Source organism: Gorilla gorilla, chromosome 10 (assembly GCF_029281585.2).
Source record: "Gorilla gorilla gorilla isolate KB3781 chromosome 10, NHGRI_mGorGor1-v2.1_pri, whole genome shotgun sequence".
Classification (NCBI taxonomy): domain Eukaryota; kingdom Metazoa; phylum Chordata; class Mammalia; order Primates; family Hominidae; genus Gorilla; species Gorilla gorilla.
Window position 1 is genome coordinate 106,483,791 of NC_073234.2, and position 24,852 is coordinate 106,508,642.

General features: G+C 34.9%; 1 protein-coding gene across 1 annotated transcript; it reads right to left on the reverse strand.

Annotated features, from left to right (window-relative positions):
- Positions 1-668: 668 nt before the first annotated feature.
- Positions 669-8,894, reverse strand: LUM (lumican). The gene is made up of 3 exons (XM_004053664.5): positions 8,471-8,894; positions 5,190-6,072; positions 669-1,441 (listed from the first exon to the last, which is right to left on the reverse strand). Exons 2-3 carry the CDS (start codon positions 6,049-6,051, stop codon positions 1,287-1,289), a joined length of 1,017 nt encoding a protein of 338 aa, XP_004053712.3. The 5' UTR covers positions 6,052-6,072; positions 8,471-8,894; the 3' UTR covers positions 669-1,286.
- Positions 8,895-24,852: the final 15,958 nt, after the last annotated feature.

The window sequence follows — 24,852 nt, forward strand, 5'->3', positions numbered from 1 at the left end:
TTTTATGCCTTAGAGATACATTTTATTTGTACTAGACACATATTTGACTATATATACACTGGTATGGGATGAGCAGACCTTTGTCTGCATAACATTTGGCTCCACACATAGGTTTTATTGTTAACTAGGTAAAACAGAAGTTATTTTTATAAATTATATGCATAGTATTTATCACTGTATAGAATTGTATATACTCGTAGAAAGCTGAAAGCTGTTATTACTGGATTATAAACTCAAAACCTATGATCCAGACATATTGGCTTCAAGCTAAAATGATTTTTTAAATATCTATTTCAGAAAATTTTATGTTCATTCATTTTTAATCCTGTGAGTTATCCACCATTTCTTGACAACCAAGGAGTGAGTGCTGAGATCACATAGCAGCTTCTTATCTAATAGAATACCATTGTATATGAACAAGTAAAAACACCAGGAATGGGAATAATGACAAATATCTAAGTAAGTTGTGAAATCTCAGTAGCTATTATAGGTGTTTTTAAGAACTCTTTGTAAGTGAACGCTAGAAGTAGACAAATTATTTAGTGGAAAATCCTATGTTCACATCAGTAAAATACTGCAGGCCAGAGATATCTTTTGATTTCTAATCTATTGTTTTATGTATTTCATATACAAAGTACAGAAATTTCACAAGAAGTCAAACACAGTGATGCCATTTGCTATGTTTTATTTTGCTAGTAGCTTATCAAACATAACATGCAAATAATCAAAGAGAAACATACATGACTTAGAGTGAAAAATAATTCTAGAAAAGTTTCACTAGGTAAGTATGCAAATTCTTATTCTAAAAATACTTATTTAAGTTCATGAGGCTTCATGCATTTTGCAATATTCTTGGCCTCAATATCTACCACCTATTTTTTAACCAGACAAATTTGAATGTATCAAGATAATTTGGTGCAAGAGAGTAAACATCCATATGTATTTAATCCAAGCTTTGGGGCACATTAAGATTTAAGGATTATAAAACTTGGCTGATTTCCATGCAACCAGTAAAAGGTTTTGCACATCATTTGACAGTAGAAATAAAAAAACACTAAATTTACAAATAAAGCATTGAGTTTGATGTCTATTCGTGTATATGTGTGTGTTCTTGTGATGAAATAGGCCTGCCTTTCATCTTTTCTTTAACAAAAATAAATGTTTACAAAATATTTCCCTCAGATTTTAAAATTCATGGAAGTAATAAACAGTAATAAAATATGGATACTATGAAAACTGACACACAGAAAAACATAACCATAAAATATTGTTCCAGGATACAGATATTAATTAAGAGTGACTTCGTTAGCAACACGTAGACATTCATACATATCCGGTGGAAGACTGGTTTCTGAGATGCGATTGCCATCCAAACGCAAATGCTTGATCTTGGAGTAGGATAATGGCCCCAGGATCTTGCAGAAGCTCTTTACGTCAAACTCTAAAAATTAAAGAATAGGAAACATTAATCATTTTTCAGTACACTGGCTCAAAACAATACAAAAATTTTATGTTTAATATATTATAAAATAGGACCTCTTCCCATTTAGAAAAGTCATAATATAGTATATGTTTGAATTTGCAACCATTAAAGGCATATTTCAGGCTACCAAAATGGCACAGTAACATTTAGTAAAGAGTAATCATGGTAGATCAAGATATTCAGTGGAATATTTTAAATAACAGAACTTATTTTATCACTAGAAGTTGTTTTTAGAAAGGCATTCAATAAGTGTGTCATATTATCTAACAACTTTTTTGAAATAGTATAACCTGAAGAAATATAAATGGATCCCATTGTTGTATGAACAATCTCAGTATAAGTACTCTTTGGTTTTACATCTAAAAATAAGAAGGGTTAACTAGATGATCTATAAAGAATTTTCTAGCAACCACACACCATGACCATGATAAAAATTCCAAGACAAAAACCAAATCATTCCAGCAATCACACACCATAACAATGATCAAAATTCTAAGGCAAAAACCTAATCATGGCATGTCCACCATCTGAACTCATGTTTTTTGTTTGTTTGTTTATTTTTGTCCATGGTCAAAAAGCTACCACAAATAAAACACTGACTTACTTTGTAATAGAAACCAAGAGTGTTACTGAATTGACTGACCTGTGTATACACAGAAACTATGTTTGCCTATGTCTATTTTAGATTAACATTTTCAAGTCCTTTATCTTGTTTTCATTTTCAAACTGTAGTTAACAAAGACTTCAGTGGAACCCCAAACACACATGCTTTTTAAAATAACTCATCAGTTAATTCCAGGGATTTTTCTATGGTACCAACATTTGAGAAAGTGAGGAAAAATGGAAAGAAGATGGGCATAGTCCCATCTTGGAATTCTACCTCTGCCACTTACCCAGGTGGGCAACACTGGAACACTTATCTGATCTTGTTAGAAATAACACATCTATCTTACCGTGTTGCATGAAGATGAAATTAAGGTGTGTAGAGCACTTCACACAATACTAGTACATAGTTATGTCCTAAATAATGACTAATATCCTTTTGATTTTGCTGTCTTTCCAAATTACTCTACACTAGGAAGATCTCTGATTGGGCTAATGCTTAGAGTTGCAAGTTTGAAATAGAAAACAGTTTGTTTTGGCTATATATTCCCTAATATTAGAAAAAAACATTGAGGGGAACTTTCTGTATTAAGTGAATGTGAAATGTTGATATAGTTGATTATTATCTGGCAAAATAACCTAAACGGAGGTGATACATAAAAAGACAAGGAGAATACCTGACTAAATGTACAAAGATAAGGAAGAAAGAAAGGAAACTATTATGTTACCTTTTCAAATGACCACTATGTACTGGGCACTGTGGTTTCTATCTCAGCTTGGCACTGACAGGCCATTGGCCTTTCTCCCATAGACCTCTCTTCCATCCTTTACTCATGCAATGTATACCTTCAAATGTGCCTGCTTCTGTATCCTTCTTTGTTTCAGAGAAAGAAGTAGCCCTGCTCTTGCGAATAATCTCTACCCACCAAATCTAATGTACTCCATCATCCCTTAAGCATCGTAAATTCCTTTAGCATTTTGGTCTGTGAGAGAGTATCCTTCCTCCTAACCACATATGTTTAAAATGAGGAATCACATATGGCCACATAGTGAATTTTCCACTGGAAACAACAAGAGGGGTTTAGCTGTGTTAGCCTAACTGTGTATTGTGTGACAGTCAAACAGCACCAACCCTTACCTTGGCTGCTTTTCAGAAACAACAAAGAACATGTGGAGCTTCAGAGTTGGCGAGTATGGTCTTCTTTATGAAAACGTTTAACCCTACTAGAGGTTATATGAAACTGGCAGAATTAACAAACATCATATGCATAAAATATATTGTAATATTTTCTGACAGCAATACCTTTATTCAGCATGGCCAGAAAACCAATTTTCATCATGTAGAGATGTTCAAATTCAATAGATTATTTTGCAGACATTATTACTTTATATGTGAATCAATGTTTCCTGCTTGATTTTTTCATTTAGAAAGCCTTATCTGTGAATCATGGTTTTTCTCTTCTACCAAGCTCTGCCAAAGATTAATGGCAGAGTTATCCTGGTAGGAAATGGTGGATTTCAATTTCCCATTGGAATCTATACTGCTTAAGTTGAAGAATGTCCCCGAAGACCACATAAGTGCATAAACAGTCCAAATGCATCAGATCAAACTTCATCCAGAAGATAAATGAAAAATAAAGAGAGGGGAAAGAGAAAGTGTGGAAATATCAAATGAGGGGCAGGATTGTACCCAAGAAAAAAAAAGCTCTGTAATACTATTTTTTTCTAAAAAAAAAAAAAAAAAAAAAGATGTTAGAATCTCCCATCATATTTCTTTTTCTCCTTAATCTTCTTCACAGTCCTCCAGAGCACTGTGATGGCCACACACCATAACAGAGATAACAGAGGCAGATGATGATCATGACAGCAGAGTAACATGGTGAGTCCCAAGTAGTTGATGTCAGGGAAGACCATGAGACTATATGGGGCCAGGCACAGTGGCTCACGCCTGTAATCCCAGTACTTTGGGAGGCCAAGGCGGATGGATCAGTTGAGGTCAGGAGTTTAAGAACAGCCTGGTTAACATGGTGAAACCCCATCTCTACTGAAAATATAAAAATTAGCCTGGTGGTGGTGGTGGCCTGAGGTGGGAGAATCGCCTGAGCATGGGGGGTGGAGGTTGCAATGAGCCGAGATTGCACCACCTCACTCCAGTCTGGGCGACAGAGTGAGACCCTGTCAAAAAAAAAAGAAAGAAAGAAAGAAAACGAAAGAAAGAAAGAAGGAAAGAAAAAGAAAGAAAGAAAGAGAGAAAGAAGAAAGAGAAAGAAAGAAAGAAAGAAAGAAAGAAAGAAAGAAAGAAAGAAAGAAAGAAAGAAAGAAAGAAAGAAAGGGAAAGAAAGGAAGGAAGAAAGAAAAAGAGAGAGAGAGGGAGGGAGGGAGGGACAATATGGGCTTCTTTGTGGCTATGGAGTTTGCCAACTGTGCCACTTTTGAACTCATTTCTTCCTCCCTCATCTAGATCTTGTCAAAAAATAAATGTAGGACACAAATCTAAGCCATAAAGGAGAAAATAATAAGAGATATATATGAGGAGGTAACACAGCAGGATGAGTTGGCCCGGAATTTTTAGTTTGAAGACTTACATATTAAATTCTGTGACCTTAATTGTTCCTTATCTGGATACACCAAACAAAGGCTGGATATTGGGTATATGATTGAGCTAGAATTATTCTTTGTTTGAAGTAGAGGGATATTTTGTGGACATATTTTTTTTTCCAAGACAGAATCTGGCTGTCTTGCCCAGGCTTGAGTGCAGTGGCACGATCTCGGCTCACTGCAACCTCCATCTCCCAGGTTCAAGCAATTCTCCTGGCTCAGCCTCCTGAGTAGCTGGGATTACAGAAGTGCGACACCACGCCTGACTAATTTTTGTATTTTTAGTAGAGATGGGGTTTCATCATGTTGGCCAGGCTGGTCTCAACTCCTGACCTGGTGATCCGCCCACTTCGGCCTCCCAAAATGCTGGGATTACAGGCATGAGCCACCGCGCCCGGCAGACATTTTGTTTTTTTAATGGAGCCAGGTGAAATATCTGTGTTGTGCAGCCCAGGTATTTAAACACTTGAGCACACATCAAACACAGGAACAGCTTTTTACTTACTCTCAAGTTGATTGACCTCCAGGTAATAGTTTTCAAGGTTTTCATTGACAGTTGGTATGTTTTTAAGCTTGTTATAGGACAGATCCAGCTCAACCAGGGATGACACATTGAAAGAATTTCCAGGTATTCCACTATCAGCCAGTTCGTTGTGAGATAAACGCAGATACTGCAATGCATTAAAACGCTTGAAATACTCATCAGGGATGTTGCTGATCTTATTGTTGTCTAAGTAGAGAGTTAGAAGAGAGACAGGGAGACCAGAAGGCAGTTTGGCTATCTGATTGAAGCTCAAGTCAAGGTATTCGAGTGATTTAAGACCTTTAAAAGCAGCTGAAACAGCATCCTCTTTCAGCCGATTGTGTTGGAGATGGATGAAGGTCAGGTTTACCAATCCTTCAAAAGAGCCCAGCTTTGTGATCTTGTTATGAGTAAGCTGCAGATCCTCCAGAGATTTGGGAAGTGGGCCCACAGACTCTGTCAGGTTGTTGTGGTTTATATGCAGCTTCTTCAGTTGTTTCAATTTAGAGAAAACTCTCCCTTTTATCTTGGAGTTTTCTAGAAGGTTGTGATCTAGAATGAGCCACTGCAGATCAGTTACATTCTCAAAGGCCTTTTCATCAATATGGTCAATCTGGTTATTCCTAAGGTAAAGATACTTGATTCCAGGAGGCACCATTGGTACACTTTTCAATTTCAGCTCATCACAGTACATGGCACTTGGGTAGCTTTCAGGGCAGTTACATTCTGGTGCACAGTTTGGTGATGATTGCCCATAAATTGATAGGGGAAAATCATAATCATAGTACTGGCCACTGGTACCACCAATCAATGCCAGGAAGAGAGTAAATGCACTTAGACTCATTTTTGGTAAATGGTTTGAATCCTAAATAAAGATGAAACATTTATTAATTAAAAAAAATACTTTCAAGAAAAAGACATTCAATTTGCAACATTAAATTCATTAGAAAATGTGCATTTTGTTATTTTATAGCTATTTTTAGTGCATCTAACGGCGTCTTTTAAATTTTTATTTAGGTATGAGGACAAAGGTGTTATGTTTACAACTATGGAGTGAGCAGCTTTCAGGTTACATTGCGTACACGTGCGCCCCCTTCTGGGCGAGCCAGGCCTAATTGTTCCAGTCAATCTCTTCAGGCTCTTCCTTAATGAAATGCCTTCCTGTAAGAGGTTTCTGGGCGGTGTTCATTGACCACCGAATTAGACTACTGCTTCAGATCATCTCTCAAAAAAAGAGAATGAGAAGACAGTTTTTAACTGCATACTCTACCCTACCATTCGACATCATTAAAATGACTCATGAGAAGATCCTTACGGGAATATGGGCAACCTGAGGTTTTGCTTGTATGTGGGAGGGAAATGGAAGGCACATTCCTTTAAAAGTGTCTGGTTATTGTTGGTTCTGAGGAAGGAGAACAGAATTCTTGGTGCTGGTGTGCATGCATACTAGTTCATGTTGTGCTTAACATTCTACACTTTTTAAAGCACATTGCAAACTGTGTTCTGAAACTAATATTTCATAAATTAGCTATTTACTAAACAAAATATTAGTAATATTTAATAATTACTCATGTTTATCAGGAAAATGTCACACATTCTGAAGGTTTCTCTTTCTGGAAAGAAATTCAACAGGTAGAGAAAGATAGTATTTTCCAAGTTTTCAATTAGAGTTATAGTCTCTCTCAATTACTCACAAGTTCTCTACTTTCTTCATGCCAAAATCGAAGATGCCATGGTTTGCATATCCGGCTTTTAGTGGCCTCACAGAATGGAGGTAGGAGAGAGGTGTGATGTTTTTAAAGTTTGGATTTAATACTGGTGTTAGAACTATCTAGTAAATTATTCAATTGAGAATATGAATTTGAAATAATGTGTAACAGTTATCTTCTCATAGGAACATGTTTCTAAGGTGAGGCTCAAAAAAGTACATTTCAATGTCTTAGGTGCAGCAATTTAGATATGGGAAAATTAGAATATAAGAGTTAGACTTTTATAGAGTCAACAGTTGTGGCTGAGGCAAAGTTGGTAGCCCTGGGAGATAAATCATTAATGTGATGAAAGATCTACATTCTAATAGATAACTGAGAATATTATATCTTCCTATGAAAGTATGATTACAAGCTTTTGGATCAAAGTAGTTTGGGATAAGCAGGATCTTTGGGGTTAGAAACTGAAAACGTTTTTTATTTGTTTTAATTTGAAATTATAAGGCACTTTATTTCAGATCAGATGGAACGTTATAAAACAGCTTTTAGAAATACTTTGATTGCTGACATAATGTAACATGTAGCCAGATTCTCAGTAAATTACTCTCTAAGATTGTAATGGGGGCATTTAATTTTGCTGACAGAACTTGGCCATAATAATAATTGCATAGCACTAAAAAGAACGTGATGACATATTCCCAGAGTTATTTTAAGTTATAGAATGTAAATACTGTAAAGATTTGTCTTGCTTTATTAATAAGCTATTTTAAATTTACTATACACCAAAATATTTATGGTAACTATAATGTGAGTATTAAATAGTAATGAAAAATGCTTCCATATTTTTTGGCAAAGTAAAAACAAGGATGCTGAATTGAATGAGAGTTTGCAACCATATAATGACTCCACTATGAGGCAAAATCACACTGTACTACCCTCAGTTTTTTCAAATACCTGTGGCTATAGAGAAAATGCTGTTTTCAAAAACGAAATCATTTCCCAGAACTTTTTTAAAAACTCATTCCTTAAGGCATATATCCAAGAAACAAATTTTTTAAATTAACAAAACAGAAATAAATAATCCATAAGAGTTTCTAAATCTTTTAGCTCATGTTTTATAACATAGAATGTTTATTGTAAATTATAACAAATTGTCACAATATGCTTATTAAAAGATATTTTGAATGCTGATTAAAATGACTTTTCTTTGCTCCAGTATTAGGGTCCAATACTAACATATATAACTAATTAGCATACATAACAAACATATTAATTTCTATATTTTTCACTGTGTCTACTTTAACTATTTTCTCATTCTAACCTTGAAACTTTTTATAACTTCTCTTGCCAAGCAATACAGCATATACTGTATAAAATCTCAAATCTATAAATCATGGAAAACATATTAACAAAATGTGAAACTAAATGCTCAGAACTGTGGATTTGCTGTTGAATAGCAATTGGCAAAATTGCTCTGGAATTTTTCCTGTTCCTGTTACAAAAAACGCTGTCCCAAACAGTTAGCATCCCCAGTGCAATAGTTAAAACAGCACTTACCTTACTGTCTTGACACTGCTTTCGTTAATTCTTAAAGCAGATGCACTATGGACAAGAATCCACCAATATATGCTGTAAACTCTGTCAGGACGGAACTGGCTGCCAGATTCTGAGTGATACAAGAGCTGAAGGGGGGTGGGGAGACCCAGCCCAGTCACGCCAGTCTCTGAATGGAGTTATGTCATTGTGGGGATCTTGTGGTGTGGCATGTGAACACTGCTCTCTAACGAAGTGCAGGTGAACGTGGGGAGAAGGACAGCCCAGCTCATTCCCTATGGAATGGGAGAGAGATATGTGTTTAACTAGCTCAAATACCATAGCTTTTAACCAAGAATTGAGTCCTGCTTCAAATAAGGAAGCTCACTGTGAGAACATTTTTCTTACAAGCCTCTTTACATCTGTGGCTGTGGCAACAATTAAGTGCAATGTGCTCAGCCAACTATCATGTTTATCTAAAGATCTCAGAAATCATAAGCAGGGCAAATAATTTCAGGAAAATGCAAATGAACAGACTCAGAGGAATTGAATCCCATTGCCTATCACTTTTGAAATCAATATTGATTTACTTGGACTAACTTAATTTTTTGGCCATGAGGGTAACTTACATTAGTTTTAAAAATATAAAATATGCTTCATATACACTTGGATACACATGATAAATATCAACATTTCGAATTTACTTCTAATGCTAAGGAGACTCATGTTATTCAGGTCTGGAACCAATCAGCAAAGTCTTGCCTGTTTTTTATTTTGTGGATTTCGTTTAGGAATTCACCCAAAACCTTACTTGGGGAGAGCATTCTATAGCTTAATGCCAAAAAACATAAAAGAACAGAGAAAAAAATAAATTCATACTAAAAGTATCACAAGGCAAGAATCTTTCATTGCATGCTAGTAATTTTTTTTCAGAGTTAAAAGTTATTCAAAGTTATAATCTCCCAAAGGCCTGGCTGGATATATCTTTCATTATCAGCTCCTGATGCATGGTTTCAGCAAATGAGAGATGTACTTAAATCCTTGTCTATTTCATTTTGTGATTTTTATCAGATATATTTATGAGATTTTTTCTAAAATGTTCATTTTCTCATGTTTATAAGAACTTTTACAACAATATATTTTAATATAAGTTGTCACATTGTATTTTTGTCTTTAAAAATAACTATATCACATTTTAGCAGTGAGACTTGTGGAAAATTAACTCCATGACTAATACTGCATTTGCCCGAAAAAAAAGACTATTAGAATAAATGGCTTATTTTTGTAATAGCAGTGTTCAAAAACAAAAAGTAATCTTCTTGAAAGTAACTAATGGAATTGTAAGATGATTCATAAGCATAACATTTTTCCTAATATTATTTTAAGAAAATTATTGATACGCCTCAGTTTCAACAAAGTAACTGAATAAATTTATAAGGAATTAAGAAAAAAAGACAAATAAATCAATCGAATATAATTAAGTGATCTTGTTATAAGAGGATTCTTAAAACAATGCTATGTATTAATTTTGAGTGTATCAAATTCTATAATCTGAGCTCTTGTTGGAAAAACTCCACCTATCCATTCCTTAAGATTTTTCTTTATAAAGCAATACATGTGTTGTGGTATTTATAACAGACCTCAAATGCATTATATTGGATTTAGCTCATTGTAAAGTCTTGTCAACATATACTTTTTAATAAAATCAGTTCTGTGAAACCAATAATTGAATAATTTTGTGCGTTTCAGAGCATATTTTCAGGGTCCATTAGAAAGAAATGAAATTAACATTTATAGTCTATCTAATGTATTCCATGATTTATACTCAGAGATTTCACATTTCTTCCTTTAAATTTCATACATTAAAATTCCTATGGTATGTTTTACTACTCTATTTTCAGGAGTATAAATGGAGAGTCAGAAAGTCTCATTCTTTTGCTAAAAGTCACCTAACAAGGAAATGTAAGAATAAAACCATGAACATCTTCACTCATGGGGAAGAGGGTGAACAGGATGGAGCTGAGACAATGTAGTTCACTCAATCAGCTTAAAATACTTTATAGACAATGTTACTATCAGTTGAGAAAAAGCAGAAATATTAAATAGGCAATAGTTATTTAAAAAGTCAAATGTTAATTAAGCAATAGTTTCTTTCCTTTTACATTACACACTAACACATACATGCATAGCCACATCCACATCTCAGAACTTTTGGGTAACGTATAAACATTCCATCCTGGCCAATGGTGATTCACATCATTGGTGATAATGAGCATTGGAGGCTAAATGCATTTCATCGTAATACAGGTTAAAATGATGGGAGTTCTCATTGTTCACCTCCCACTTATGAGTGAGAACATGGGGAACAATACACACCGGGGCCTGTCAGGGGTTGGTGGGCACGGGGAGGGACAGCATTAGGAAAGACACCTAACGCATGCGGGGCTTAAAACCCAGATGATGGGTCAATAGCGGCAGCAAACCACCATGGCAAATGTGTAACTAAGCAACGAACCTGCACATTCTGCACATGTATCCCGGAACTTAAATTAAAAAGAAAAAAAAAAGATGGAATTGCCCTCTTCAGCCCAGGGACTGGATTCCCTGTTACCTGAGACCAGCAAGGATAATAAAGTATGTTATGACTGTTTCACACACCGTGTTCTGAACCCAGCCCTGGACTTACAGGGGAAAAGAATAAATTAAGTATTCCATCTCAGAGATAACTATCTTTTGGTATATCTTCTTAATGTGTGGGTATAAACATAAACACACAGACAATTTGGTTTTCACATATATCATAACATTATGCTTATAGTGCCAGACCCATTTTCATATAACAGTAAATCATTGATGTTTTTCTATATCATTAAGTATCATTCTCTACTGTCATTTTTATTTGCTACATGAAATTCTGTTATATGGATATACCATAATGTAGTTGTTAGTTTTTAATATTGAACACTTGGTTTCTCTTAAAATTTGCAAAGCACTATCACATAAAATGGAATTTTAATCTTTAAATTTGTTGTACCTGCTTTGTCTATTCTGCTTATCTCAAAAGATACATTTTAAATGAAAGCATATTTTGAGTAAATGGTTTATGCTTTCAAATCATACAGTGGAGTGGATTTGAATTTTTTCTCTTCTCACAACAGTCTAATTCCCATTCTTAATTTTAGCATCTTACAAGTCATGAAACTATCTTTTATTTACATAGTCCTTATACTCATAGCTGTATGTATTTTCAAACTTACTCTACAATTGCTTTTATTTTTCTTAGTATCTTACATGACAAGTACGTTTTTGGAATTATCAATGATATGGTTTATTATATGTTTTTCAGTAATAAGTGTGCATTATAAGAGTAATATATATAAATTGGAACGCTATACCAAAACATTAACCAGCATAGCAGTATATAAGGTTAAACGTTAAATAACCCCTGGCTTAACTAACTCTCCAATTGCACTTTCTGTAAGTAATTGTTGTTTAGACTTTATTAATTCAGATGTTTCAGACATGTCTTATATACACAAGAGAATTTCATTCCTCTTTCCTCTTTTATGGCAGCCTATGAGATAACTCAGACAGTTCAGAACTCAGATAACTTCTTCACTTAGGTAAGTGCACAGTCATAAATTTGCTTTTGGGAGAAATTCCTCTTTTCTCATGATAAGCAATGCTGTATTGAGGAAGTTTTGTGCAAGATAGCTTAAGGAAAATCCCAAAAGTAAGTGGGCTTTCTGGAGAACACAAATTTGTACACATTTAAAAATTTTATAATTGTTACCTAATTACCTCCAAAATGTTGTTCTGCTTATCACTCCCATCAAAGGTAGATGAGAATACAGTTTTTCACCAGTCATTCATGAAGTTTGAATATGATCAAGCTTAAAATATCTATGATCTAATTGTTAAAGTTTTATTTCTTAAATAATATCTGGTAGTGCCAGTCTCCCTTCTTTATTCCTTAAGTGTAGGCTTATCAAACCTTAAAGCATCTGACCATGGCTAAACTCCCTGATGCCATTTTCTTTCCTCCTTCTGCCTTACATTCTAGTCATTTTGGCCTTTACCCAGGACCTGATATATGAGAAGTCTGTTCCTACTTCAGGTCCTTTACGAGCTGTTCTCTTTGACTGAAATGCTCTTCCCACAGACTAGCGTTTCCCAAACATTTTGCCTACAGGACTCTATGTACTTAAAATTTGTTGATGTTTTGAGGACCCCAAAGACGTATGTGAAGTCCATCTACCAGTGTGTATCACATTCAAAATTAAAACTGAGAAATATTTTAAAGCATTTAAGTAATTCATTATGATAAAAATAACAAGTCTATGCCATGTTAATATAAATACCATTTTTGTGAAAATATTAACATGTTCCAGAAAAAAACAATGAGAAAAATGGTATTGCCTTATATATTTGCACACCTATTTAATGTATGTCTGAAGTTAGCTGGATTTTTGTGTCTGTTCCCTTGTTCAATCTGTTAAGATATGTTGCTTTGATTGATGCATATAATGAAAAACTCACCCTACATAAATATTTAATTGAGAAAACAAGCATTATTAGTAGCCTTTTTAGGTAATTTCAACTCAATTTAATTCCATTTAAATTCCAACTCAATTTCAACTCAATTTAATTATCTCAGAAGTAAGCATTGAATTTTACCAGAAGCCACAGGACATCTGACAATGACATTGTTCTGATGGCTAGTAGAAGATCTGCTTGTGTGTTCCGACTTTTTCCAGAATTTTCTATAGTCATGATTTTCAAATACAAATGTGTTTTCAATGACTCAGTTTGTTCTCGGTAACACTACTGTGTTCCTATTTATCTTTGTTTATGTCTGCTTTTATTTCTGCAGTCTAGTTATTGTCCAATAAATCACTATTTTGTAATCTTTGTAGTCTTGTTTTGGAACAGTATTTTTATTTTTTTCAACTACTCTTCTTTTTGAAGAACAATCAGAACTCATCAAGTGGTAGTTTCTCAAAGGCTAGTTGCAATGTGGTATTTAAAATTACATCAAGGAAGGTTTTCTACTATTTCCAAATTCTAATTTTTGCTCGAAAGTTTAAATTTTGCCAACTACTCTCAGTTGTTTTTCTTGAAACGAAAAATAGGCTTTATTTTTTGAGAGTATATTTACCAAATACTCTAATCTGACAAACCACACTTTTAATTAAAAATGGGTTCCAGAAAAAAAGTGGCTAGTTCAACCAGAGTCAGCTGTAGATTTGTCCATTTGTAAGGCAAAAGTACAATCCACAGATATAGTATTAACTCAATCTTCATGTCTTGAGTAAATCTTTATTTTGATTAATTACTGTATCATTGGAAAGTAGCTCGCTGTGATTTATTTTGCTGACTTTTTTGTCCAGCAGACATACAGCAAAGATTTTGTAGTCTTCAGCGTTTGTGCGTATTTCTCAGACCATGCAATTTGCTTTATCTAGTAAAATGGTCAGTGCCTTTGCAATTTCCAGTTTGAAAGCTATAACAAATAATTTTTGGCTTTTAGAGTCCATTACATCTACAGTTAACTATTTAGCTCATCTTTCTGTAAAATCTGAATGATTGGTCTCAAAATGTTGCCAGAATTCAGTTGTTACCTTAAAAATATTTAAAATGTTTTGTTGTATAAGACAAAATAAATCAAATTATTGGTATATACAATTGAAAGGTAAATATTATTTCATTATTTATTAATAATATTTATTAACATTATTTATTGGTTTTCATTATATTTCTGTTGCCTATTTTAATTTTCACTTACTTTCTTTGAAGAAGGGTGCTCTTTCCCATAATTCGGAGAACTCCTTCATATATGAATTTTGTGCAGTGTAGCTATGGGTTAAGAAAAAAAGTCTTCTATCTCCCTTTTGGAAGATAATGTGGTTTTTTGTTTTGTTTTGTTTTTTTGAGACGGAGTCTTGTTCTGTCGTCCAGGCTGGAGTGCAGTGACGCAATCTCTGCTCACTGCAACCTCAGCCTCCAGGGTTCAAGCAATTCTCCTTAACCTCCCTAGTAGCTGGGACTACAGGTTCCTGCTATCATGCCTGACTAATTTTTGTATTTTTAGTAGAGACTGGGTATCGCCATGTTGGCCAGGCTGGTCTCGAACTCCTGACCTCAGGTAATCCGCCTGCCTCAGCTTCCCAAAGTGCTGGGATTACAGGCATGAGCCACTGCGCCTGACCTCATTTTTTAAATATAAGAAGAATATATTATAATTTTTTATCATTGAATATAACATTAAATTCAAAATAAAAATATGTTAAATAAAATTTAAAGAGTTAACAAACTTTGAACAAATAAAAATAGTATTACAAAACAAGCCTGCAAAGATTACAAAAGAATGATATATTGGACAATAACTAGATTGCACAAATAATAGCAGAGATAAACAAAGATAAATAGGAATACATAGTGTAACTGAGAACAAGCTGAGTTAACCACGAAAAGCACATTTATATTCCAAAATCATGACTACAGAAAATTCTAGAAAAAATGAAAATACATAAGCAATTATTCTACAGCCATCAGAACAATAACATCGTCACATGTCACATGGTTTTTGGAAAACCCCATTGTTCACTTCTGAGATAATTAAAGTGAAAAGTACAAATAACATCTTAATATTATCAGAAAAATATTTTTTTCATTTTGGACTTCCTGAAAGAGTCCCAAGGTTCATGATACACACTTAGCGAACTGTTGCCCTGGACTGTTTTATCATTGGCTGCTTCTCACTTAGGTCTCTGCATCCTCAGACAGGCTTTTGAACCACAAAATCTGAAGTAGTCTTAGAGCCTGCTTCAGTTATTCTCTACCATTTTAATATACTATAATTTCTTATCATTTGTCACTCTTGGAAATTATATTAATATTTAGTATATTTATTAATCATTTATTTTTTAACTTTGACCCTTGTAGTATGTCACTTCCATGAAAATAAGGACTTGATCTGTCCCTTAGGCGTGACACAAGGTAGGCTCTCCATACATATTTGTTGAAGGAAAATATTCTAGAATATTTTTCCAGAATATTGCTTGTGATTCTTCATTTGTCTATATTTTTAGATGAATTTCCATATAAATTTTGTTATAGCAAAAACAATATAATCGTATTTGAATGCAGTCACACTGATTTTATAGGTTATCTTAAAGAAGTCGACAACTTTATTATACTGTGTTTTGACATCCAAGGGTAGATTGTCTTTGCATTCATCTGTGTGTTTGTGAACATCTAGCTTTTAATTGCACCTGAATAATAAATTAATTAACTTTTGAAAACTCCATACTATGCCAGAATCATAATGGAATATGGATCCCACTTTAAGTGTTAAATAATTTAAAATGATATATTTTTAATCTTTTCTTCAGGTTCAGATTATTTTATTTTAATCAATGAGCCAGCCAAACCTGGAAGATATAGTCCTATGATGGCTGATGCTGATAAAGGTTTCAATTTTGTTGTACAGGATAAGCAAGAAAAAATTAAACTTCTCTTTATTTCACATAAAAGCAAGTAAAGCACAAGAAATATGCCCATAACAGTTACAGTCTTCTTTCAGACTTCAAACCCAGGTGTTTCTCTGACGTGTGCTTTGAAACTCTCATAGCAGATAAACACCACCGTATGTGAAGCATGTCTGCCAGATGTTAAGGTGTGATATGTTTTGATTATCATATACATAATAATTACACATAGCCTGGGATTTAATTCAAATTAAATAGGAAGATGTGTAATATATTATTTCAAATATGAAAATAAAAAGTACATACAAATTGTACTATACCAACTACAAATAGAAAAGTGATGACATCAGACATTCTGCCTTCTTCTGTCCGCTAGTAATCAGCAAGTGTATATGTAATTAGTGAATACATTCTAGCAGTTGACTTCTTTACAACATATGTACTGTGTGATCTTAGGCAATCCACTTAGCCTTAGTTTGTTTATCACTGAAACAAGAACGGTCATGTTCCTACCTCATAAAGCTTTCTTTGTGAGTTTAAATGAGTTACTGGATGTGAAATCCTTGAATAATCCTTTGCATAAGGTAAGCATCCAATAAATGTTAGTTATTATTACTGTTATAGAGATCCATCATTTTCAGCATGTATGAAAGAGAATAACAAGGACGGTGTTGCATTGTATAGGAACAACAAATTCCCCGAGATCAGAATCTTTGCTTCTATGCCTTTCCTTGTCTGCTCTGCAGCTATCACTGTCCACGTACATAAACTCTTTAAACCTCATTTTCCACTTTCATAAAATAGAATTAATTACCTTTATCATGTGGGTGTTGAGTATTAAATGAGTTGATACATTAAGCACTTAAAGCATTGTAAGCATATAGTGATTTATTTTATGTAAGCTGAAACATACAAATTATGTTTACATAAATTACATTTAATAACATTCATATTTATAAATATATGCTTGATATTTATACTAATATTTACACTTAAAAAGTTATAAAACCAAATAAAAATAACAACTTATCATAAATGTTATAAATAAAGTAATGAGCAGGCAGTGAGGGAGAATAAAAGGTTGAGAAAGCAGAGAAGGCCTCCCGCTAGGATAAACCGATATTTAAACTGGATAGCGAAAGGTGAGAAAGTAGAAGAAAAGATGTTCAATGTAGAGGTTTCAGGATTTTGAAGGGGGGCCAGATGGTAAAAGCTTGGTGGTTGAGCAGCATGAACATTGTTATTAGACATGTAATGATAGTGGGTTCATGGAAGTCATTCAGGGCATACTATAGCTATGGACTTTGGATTTTTAAGTGTTTTAGGATGCTGGTGATTATAAGCAATAGAGTCACAAGAGGAAGCAGGAAGTCAAAATGGGACACAACAGTATTAGTCCAGGCAAGAAATGAAGATAATGGCTTGGACTAGAGAGGTGACATTAAAGATATATAGAATTTAGAGTACGCAATTGCAATTTAATCAACTGTAGGAAAAAATAGGCAAAGCTTCTACTCCACCCTCTGAAGTTTGCTGGAAGTGAATTAACAATAGGCAGATTAATAGGAGAAAAAGATGTACAAACTTGTTAATGTGCATAGAGCAAAATCACAGGAAAGTGATTACCCAATAACCCAATGAGGTCCAGTTGCTTATATACCCTTCTTCATAAGTAAAGGAGAGATGAGAGAAATGTGGCAATTTTGAGAAGTACTGAATTATTTTTAGGGAGAATTAATGGACCCAGCAGGCAGACATTTTCTTGGAAATGAATCTCTTAAGAAACTTAATGGGACTGACAAGTTACAGGAAGGTCAGGAGCATGACTGCGCTGTGAACCAAGGTTGTCGTAGTATGTGGATAGTGTCCCAGGTAATCTTTCAGTAATGCCCTCTGAAGAACAGCTAAAAAGTCAATCTGGGCCTGGTGACCCCTGATTTTAGTTTTTTCTCTTCCCTGGTGGTTAATCTTTCCTAGTTATTTGGTGAGATTTCCAGGGGTGGCAAGTGTCTTAACATATTAACATTTATTTTTGAAAGATGGTTCCTTAGTCAGATAAGGAGATTCCAGAGAGTCCCTCCCCGTGCTTGTAGGGGAGAGGTCAGAGAGACCTTGAGGCTGTTATTTAGTTCAGCATGTCAAGACATCATATTTTGGGATATTGTTTTCTAAGCCCCAACACAGTGAACAAGATAAAAACAAAAATATCCCCTTATAAGTTCTCTGTCTTTGTGTATGTCCTTCTGAGTTTTGTATTTGCTGTAGATTGATTTTTTTTTTAATTTTGCTTTAAGTTCTGGGATAAATATGCAGAATGTGCAGATCTGTTACACAGATATACATGTGCCATGGTGGTTTGCTGCACCTAACCTATCAACTCATCATCTAGGTTTTAAGCCCCACATGGATTAGGTATTTGTCCTAATGTTCTCCCTCCCCTCGCCCCTCAACCTCTGACACATGGATTCAGGGAGGGGAACATCACACACAGGGGCCTGTTGATTGATTGTAGTTTTAAAACATATTGGCTTTTTTTGTTTTGGCATGTGTGTTTGCATGTGTGTGTGTGTGTGTGTGTGTGTGTGTTCACATGTGTATGTTTGTTTTTTTTTTTTTCCTTTAATTGGCAAGCCATCTTGAGTGGTCACAGACCACTGCTTTTCCGTTTTGTGAGTCAATACATAGTACTACTGTGTTTTTTGGTGTGTATTTGGTAATTTTTATTAAATCTGTTTTTTTCATTAAATAAATTTGACTTTCTTTTCTGTAATTCAGGATTTCCCTTACTTTTTTGTACTATTTTAAAGTTAGTGTCTTTTGACATGTGTAATTTTTTATGGTAAAATTTTTACTATGTTTTCAATACATATTTTATTTTCCTCTATTAATCAGTTCATTAGAACCAATTTTTCTATTTATTATTTTATTCCAAAATCAGCTATTTGGTGAAGATATGAGATCCAGAAAGTAAAGGCGACATCAGAAAAATTATCAAAACCTTTTTAAAGTAGCTATAAGATGATCTCTCTTTCTTTCCCACTAAGTAAGAGCCTAATTAAGAATGTTAAAGATCCTATGCACTGAATTAGTAAATAAGTAATGGCACAACTCGAATTAAAATCAATACAAACCTATAAAATCAGTGTAGAACAGCTTAGAATTTTTGATTTGCTCCTTGAAAAAAACAAGCATTTATTCATCAGTTCATACACGAATATCCATGAAGACTTAGGTACACTAGAAAACAACCCCTGACCTCAAGAAGCACAAACTCTAGTTGGAAAAGATGCAAATAAACATACAGTTATGATAACATGAAGTAATGCAGTTTGGATGTCTTCTCAAAATCTCATATTGAATTGTAATCCCCAGAATTAAAGGTGGGGTCTGGTGGGAGGTGTTTGGGTCATGAGGGAGGAACCCTCGTCTTGGTGCTGTCCTGGAGACAGTGAGTGAATTCTCAGGAGATCTAGTTGTTTACAAAATGTGTGGCACCTCCCCACCACTTGCTCTCTGGCTGCTACTCTGGCCATGTGAACTGCTGTTCCCCCTTCGCCTTCCACCGTAAGTAAAAGCTCCCTGAGGCCTTCCCAGAAATGGAACCAATGCCAGCACCATGATTCCTGTACGACCTACAGAACCATGAACCAATTAAACCTCTTTTGTTTATGAATTACCCATTCTCAATTTTTTCTTTATAGCAACACAAGAAAGGCCTAACACAAGGAAAGTGAATAAAATACGTGGAGATCATAGAGCAGCAGCCTTAGGCACAACCCCGTGTTATTGGAGAAGGTTTCTAAAAAGGAGGTGAAGACCAAGATGAAAATTTAGAGTAAAGAATGAGCTGATGTTAGCCAGGGGAAAAAGTCCAAACAATTCCAGGCAGAGGGAGAGTTTTAAAGGCCCAAGTAAATGGGTCATTCTCTGTGACAGAATTCATGAATAAGGTCTGCGGTGGCATTCAAAGAAGTAAATTCCTTTTTCTTTGAATTAACTTTATAATGGCTCAGAACACACTATTTTTCAAGGAGCTAAATTCATCAAAGGTTTAACTGTGTAAGTAACATGTAAGATTAAAAAAAAAATTTTTTTGTTTTGTTTTTTTTTTTGAGGCGGAGTTTTGCTCTTGTTGCCTGGGCTGGAGTGCAGTGGCGCGATCTCGGCTCACCATAACCTCTGCCTCCCGGGTTTCAAGCGATTCTCCTGCCTCAGCCTCCCGAGTAGTTGGGATTACAGGCACCCGCCACCACGCCCAGATAATTTTTTATATTTTTAGAAGAGATAGAGTTTCACTATGTTGGTCAGGCTGGTCTCTAATTCCTGACCTCAAACGATCCACTCATCTTGGGCTCCCAAAGTGCTGGGATTACAGGCGTGAGCCACGGCGCTCAGGCGATTAAAAATATTTTTAATTTAACCTATTAACAAATGAATACTTTCCTAAGAGTCCAATAGGCATATCCTCATAAAAATATGGTTTTAAAGGCTTAAATAATCCTACTGTGTGTTTTTTAGTACCAATGTCCTGTGGCATGTTTAGAAAGTGACATAATGTTGACTCATTAGAAAATAGATTCCACTAAAAACAAATAGACCTCTAACAGAAAATGGTGTAAGTACTCCTCATTTTAGTGTTGAAAGTTTTGATTCTGAAATTTAATATGTACCTGTCATTCCAAATATCCTTCGTTGGTTATATTTGCAAGGAAATAGGTGAACTTTAGGATTAAGTAGTTAATAAACTTTTAAATGGTACACATTTTCCAGGGTTATATGGTTTCTCCCAAGCTTCAGAAGGGAATTTCAGAAAATAGCTCTGGGGTTTTAAAAAGCAAGTTGTAGTTGACTTATTCATAAGCCACAAAGAAATTTTCAGGATAATTATTTCAATATTGAAAACTCTAGTATGCTTCTAAGCTTCTCTTCTGCAGAATAAATATTTTTGGATACTCACCCAAACCTATTATATTCCAACCCAGGCTGAATTTCTTCTTTTCCACAAAAATGGAATTACCTTGATGTCAATAAAAGTCCTTCTAAAATTTGCAAGAACAAAAATGGGTGATACACGATACTTACTAATTTTGACAGCAATTAGTTGGTTGAAATATTTCGTTTTCTTTAAAGCTATACTTTTTGGTTTCTCTAGTTAGAGTTGGCCATAATTCAGGTTTTGAAATAGGTCAATGATTTCCAAAGTTGGTTGTTGATCAAAATCATCCAAATAACTCTAAAAAATATAGATACCTAGGAGATTTTCCTTGGAGATCATGATTACATACGCATGACCAAGGAATCTACATTTTTGACAAGCATTCAAAGAGGCTAGAATAATCAAGTAGTGTAAGTAAGTTATCTTCATCCTTCTATTTCTATCTCTCTGTGTAGTAGAAGATTCTGTTACCCCAAATTTGAAGGCCTAATGCCAATAAGTAACAAAGAACTTCCTTCTTCGCACTACTGAAACAATCTTTTCTTGAGGGTCTCAGATTCCACATCCCTGATTTCTTATGGTTTTCTACACCAATTGAAGAGCCCCCCTCATAACCTCTGTGCACTTTCAGTTGTCTTTTGGAGACAGTGTCTTTGCCTTATTATTGTTTTCTTTGAAATAAAAACAAAATGTATGACTACAATGGATGAAATTCAGAGTTAAACAGAAAATTCTCACAGGAGATGGAGAGATGAATTCACTGGGGGCTGACTCTTGCTTACCTGTTCTGTCCACATATAATAAAAATGTAAGAAAAGAAGATGTCAAAAGATTAAAAGATTCAGGGTCTTCAACAATATTTCTGTTGTTCAGACATGGCCTCAGAAAAGACTGAAAGCTAGCTACCCACAGAGTATTGGGTTGGTGCAAAAGTAATTGCATTTTTTGTCATTTCAATGGAGGTTTTTTTGTCATTTCAATGACAAAAACCACAATTACTTTTGCATCAACCCAATAATTATTCAATATATGTTGGTTGAAAATTAGTAAACTATATTCAGGCCTACAAAGAAAATTAGCATATTTATTTTTCATGTTTTATTTGTTCTCTCTTCTTTCAAACCTGGATGGTAGGAAATTGGCATTTTGAATTTTTATAATTGGCATTTTGTTGATTTCTAATTAAGTAGTCCTTTTAATTTATAAAGTCACTTTAATCTTTTGGATTTTAACAATCACTCCATGATCTTCTATGAGAAGTAATCTGTGTGTGGGAAAGTTTAGCTTATCCTCCTGGTGATAGAGGGCTAGGATAAGAAGTGGCTACAGGGAACTGTGTGATAGTTCTTTTGTTCCTTTTGTGTCATTACTGATTGACTCCTGCATCTGCAGATTGTAGCTCATGAGCTTGCACCCTCATCTTTAGATCAATCATGAACCCATCAATGTGGTGCTCTGACTCCCATCTGACCCCTGTGACGGTTTTGTGTCCCCACCCCAATCATTTTGAGTTATAATTTCCATGATCCCTATGTGTCAAGGGAGAGACCAGGTAGAGGTACTTGGATCATGGGGGCGGCTTTCCCCTTGCTGTCCTCATCACAGTGAGTGAGTTCTCATGCGATCTGATGGTTTTATAAGGGATTCTTCCCCCTTTGCTCAGCAGTTCTCCTTCCTGCTGTCTTGTGAAGAAGGTAGCTTACTTCCCCTTCACCTTCTTCCATGATTGTAAGTTGCCTGAGGTCTCCCCCGCCATGCTGAACCATGAGGCAATTAAACCTCTTTCCTTTATAAATTACCCAATCTTGGGCAGTTCTTCATAGCAGTGTAAAAATGCACTAAGACACCCTGCTTGGGTGGTTGACTCTGCAGTAACAGAACCAAGGACAGAGTGCAGGGAGCTTAGTGAGGGCAGGAGACAATGGACCCAGGTGAGTCCCTGTATTAGTTTATATTGCTCCTACAATAAATTACCAAAAATGTAGTGGCTTAAAACAACACAAATTTATTATCTTATAATTCTGTAGTTCAGAAGCCCAAAATAAGTTTCACTGGGTTAAAATCAAAGTGTCAGCAGGACTGCATTACTTCTGGAGTAGCTAAGAGAGAATCCATTTTGTTGCCATTTCCAGATTCTAAAAGCCACCAATACCTTGGCTCCTAAACTCACCATATTCAAAGACAGCAATGGCCACTTGAGTCTTCCTTGCATCATATCACTCTGACATTGCCTCTTCTGTCTCCTTCTTCTATGTTCGAAGCTACTCTGATTACATTAGGTCCACTCAGATGATCCAGGACAATCTCCTTATCTTAAGGTCAGATGAATAGAACCCTTAATTTTTTCAGCTACCTAAATCCCTTATTGCCATATAATGTAAAATATTCACAAGTTCTGAAAATTAAAATGTGGCCACCTTTGAGAAGCCATGACTCTACTTAGGACAGTTTCCAAAACATTTTGTGAAATTACAAGTTCACTTAAATAAAATCTGTAAAAACATTTGATTAGAAGAAACTCTGTCATTTAGATCTATGGCTTCTAATATGTTTGATAACTTAAAAAAATAAATTATAACCACACTGCATGGGATCTCCTAACATATACTCTAACATTAGAGAATTCGACTTTCTGTTTTTATGTTTTTCATATCCAGTTAGGAAGGTGAGTTGAGATGTGACCTTTAATAAAGTCATTCAGCTGTTACATCTCCATATTGTTAATTTAGTATTCTTTTGGAAGCCAGGGGAAATAAAATTATAGTGAACTTATTCTGGGTCTGGTTAACATCCTTTCTGGGAATAGACTTTGGATTAACCTAAAAAATACACTGGGAATTTTGCTTGTGGGTATGTGGATTGTTTTTCCCAAAAGTGACGCTGCACACTAGACTGGGCAAACAGAAGAGGGAGGGTGTGAGTGCTGGCAAGTCTGGATTTGGTTCTGTGATCATGACTCAGAGTGGAATCTCAAAATAAATTATAATCTTATTTTGCCACTTTGGAAAAAGGAAAAAGACAAGTACCTGAGTAGAAAAACACACTGCATTTGTGCTGGATCATGGACCACAACCATTGAAAACACTTTCCCAAATTTCTAATATCACTTTGGCCATGAACAATATTAGGATTCATATTTATCTTATTTCCCTCCCTTCTCTGCCTTCTTGTCAATCCTATTTCCCTTCATCGTTCCTGGGATCACTTGTGGTACCTGCCATTGTTCTATGAATATATATGTGTTCAGTACGTATGCTCTCCACACAAACAGGGACTGAACAGAACAAGAAAGTACAAAAGCAGGGGGTGTCTCATGATTTTTAGATTCACTACCTCATACTTTATAATCCTTTATATATAATTGTTTCTGACATCCACTGTGGCCTAAACTATACGGTTAGAGTATATATTTTGAACGTTTATTAGAAAAAGTTTAAAAAGGAAGTAAAATATATATTCTTAAATATAGTTAATATGTGGCTTAACTTGAATCCCATCCCTCCCTTTCTCAATTCCAAATATTACTTTATTTTAAAGAATATTTTAAAGTGTAGAAAGGAAAAAAATAACACTAGGAAAGAGATGAGTTTCAAACATGAATAAAATTCCAATGTCTCCCTCTCCCACCAAATCAAAAGTCTTTCTGAATGAGGTGGCGAAAGATGTCCATGATATTACTTTTCTTTTATAGACTGTGACTCTAAAGTGCCAAGTGATTCATGACATAGGACATTCTTGCATGCATATTGTTTTTACTTGATCCTTATTAAAACCCAGAGAAATACAAATTAGTCTACATTAAAGATGAGGAAAGTCAGGCCTCAGGCACAGGAGTTTAGCCTCCAAGATTCTGTGACTTTTTGGTTCTACCAGCCTTGAAATAGATAATATTTTCTCTCATGTTTTCCCTTTGCCCTTGAGTGGTGGTTCTCCCACCAGCTTTTTGCACCCCACCCCGCCCCGCCCCAAACTCAACTCAG